Source organism: Nerophis lumbriciformis, linkage group LG03, assembly GCF_033978685.3.
Source record: "Nerophis lumbriciformis linkage group LG03, RoL_Nlum_v2.1, whole genome shotgun sequence".
Taxonomy (NCBI): domain Eukaryota; kingdom Metazoa; phylum Chordata; class Actinopteri; order Syngnathiformes; family Syngnathidae; genus Nerophis; species Nerophis lumbriciformis.
Window position 1 is genome coordinate 22,927,501 of NC_084550.2, and position 2,687 is coordinate 22,930,187.

The following is a 2,687-nucleotide window of genomic DNA, read 5'->3' on the forward strand; positions in this document are numbered from 1 at the left end:
GTTAATTTGTATTTTTTGAAATTGTTTGTTTGTGATTGTTTTTTAATTTTCATTATTTACTTCAAGTTATTACAGCATGTCTCTATATACATTTGTATTTTTATACATTTTGGCTAAAGCGGGCGCATTTCGATTTCTTACACATATTTTTGTATTTCTTACCTTCTGGAGACCTGAGAATAATGCCTACTTCTTTAGGACCACCCTTTCTAGATATATAAAGATTTGTATTAACAACATTAAAAATATAAACATACTAAAAAAAATTGTCGGCATTTCACAAGAAAAAGATCACAATTTCACAAGAAAAACTTAGAATTTTGGCGGTATTATAATAAAAGTCGTCATTTTAGTCAAAAGAAGACAAAATTTTACGAGAAAAACTGAACATTTGCGCAATATTATGATAAAAGTTGGAATTTTACTAAATAACAGTCGCAATTTTTTAAGAAAAGCTTAATATTTTGGTAATTTTATGAAAAGAGTTGTAATTTTACCCGACAAAAGTCACAATTTTATAAGAACACTTTAAAATGTTGGCAATATTATAATAATTATCGGAATATTACTTCACTATAATGTCAATTTAAAATTATACTTATTGTTAGGCCGCGGGTAAAGATTTAAGGGCCTCGTTTAAAAAAAATGAATTACACAATGGGAGTCAGTGGCGCCCCCATGTGTCATTCATTGCAATGACAGAATATAAAAAGTGGCTGATTTTTTTTTTTTTTTTAATCTATCCTTTGTTCATTTTTATATTCTTATTCTCTTTTACTAATACGTAATCTGTTAATTTTATTGAATAAATATAATAATAATAATAGTAATAAACCATTAATAAAATATTCAAATATCACAGCATGTGTTGTCGCAGACTTAAAATATTTCTCGAAAGGTGTAGAGAACGATCAAATCTTCCGGAACCGGACGGGTATTGACGGTGTCTGCGACAATGGCGCATAGAGATCCCAGGAGGCAGAGAAGGTAAGCGACGTGCAGACAGAAGAAAAGTAATACAGGTCGAACTTGTCCATCATACACAAGATGATGGACTGGCACTCAAGGATGGGACAAGGTGAAACTAAATGGAATAATGAGGAACAGGTGCGCTGGCAGGACAAGGTGCTGCAAAACACAAGCGACCAAACAGGAAATAATACCAAAACTAAAGTGCCGGGACAGGAAAAAGAACACAGTCCAAACTAGCATGCGCGATCATGACAGAGCCTTGTCTTTTGTTGAGCTCTACAAGGCATTTATATTTATATTTGTTTGACTGTAACATCTTTCTTAGTTGTAGTTTTGAATTTGGAGGTGTTGAAATTGCCACGTAAAATCGCCAATGCTAATCAGTAGCATGTATATGGCACATTCAATGTAAATTAGCATCGAGCTAAATTGAAAAGCAGAGCCTTACTTTTGCATGCTTTCTACCAGGCATGCTTGTGTTGTTGCGACATTACCTGGCGGCAATATGCTACGAATACGCCTGTATCAAAATATGGCATTTTTGATTTTACGCGAATCGGTGGACTGCTGGGTCGTACTGATGGAATTTGGTCGGTACCTATGCATATACAGAATTTGGCCCTCATCCCGAATCCAAATACACAATTATGCAAGATATAAACAATACCGATTTCATTGTATTGTATATTAGGTGACTTACGATTCCATAAGAGGCCCAAAGGTTATAGAACCGACGACTATACCACCAAAGAAAACTGTCTTCACAACCGTAGGTACGTGAGACCTGTCACAAACGAGATCAAACTACAGAGCAACATCACAAATCAAACATGTGTGACAACATGAGGCGATGGCTGATGAGCATGTAGTCACTTACGTCCGTGACAATGGTGGACTCGTACATGGTGTCATTGTACACCCAACCACTCTGGCACACCGTGGTCTCGTTGAGTCCGCGCTCTTTGATGGTTCCGATGTCCCAGTCCACTGGAACAAACATGTGACACCTGCTGAAAGAACCGTTCTGCTCCAGAGGAATGGTCAGGTTCAGCTGCTCCTCCAACGTCAGGTTGGGAGCAGCCTTGAGGATCCAGTCCGTGTTACAATGTCGCTCCGGATCCGACTGGAAGAAAATAAAACTACAGAAAGAAGCGGACAGAAGTACATTTGGAAGGGTTAATCCAAAAAGAACAAGCTTCTGGAAAAGTCCAAATTCCCCAGTGGTCTGTAGAATCTCTTCAAAACCCATATTGAATGTGTGGCACCAAGTAGAACATCGCTGTTGTTTGATTGGTAAAGATGAGATGTTAAATCATGCAGCATTAATTTTATGCTAGAGCAAACACTTTTGTTTAGATAAGAAAATAGCGTGGAACAGGTTGTCCCGATTTTCGGAGTCATTCACTTGTGCAATGAGCCTTCCTTACATAACACATGATTCAAGTCTACTGTAGTAGTTGACCTACAGAATGTAATACTCGGTTAATACTGAATGATAAATCAAACAAAATTAGGCAATCACGTAAAATGTATGATATAAAAGGAGGTAGTTTTAATGAAAGGTCAGTCGGAATTGTCCGTTTTACTGTCGCAAAACGCTCCAAACACAGAAATGATCAAAAACACACCATCCATCCATCTTCAACCGCTTATCCGGAATCGGGTCGCGGGGACAACAGCTCCGGACTTCCCTCTCCAGAGCAACATTGGCAACT

General features: G+C 37.6%; 1 protein-coding gene across 1 annotated transcript in view; it reads right to left on the reverse strand.

The window, feature by feature from the left end:
• LOC133575601 (solute carrier family 22 member 13-like) overlaps positions 1-2,389 on the reverse strand; it is a 22,626-nt gene extending 20,237 nt beyond the window's left edge. Inside the window, exons 1-2 of the mRNA XM_061928295.1 lie at positions 1,850-2,389; positions 1,673-1,776 (exon numbers count right to left, since the gene is read on the reverse strand). Coding sequence (XP_061784279.1) covers positions 1,673-1,776; positions 1,850-2,221 — 476 coding nt within the window. The 5' untranslated portion in view covers positions 2,222-2,389. The remainder of the gene's footprint in view (positions 1-1,672; positions 1,777-1,849) is intronic.
• Between the last annotated feature and the right edge of the window lie 298 nt (positions 2,390-2,687).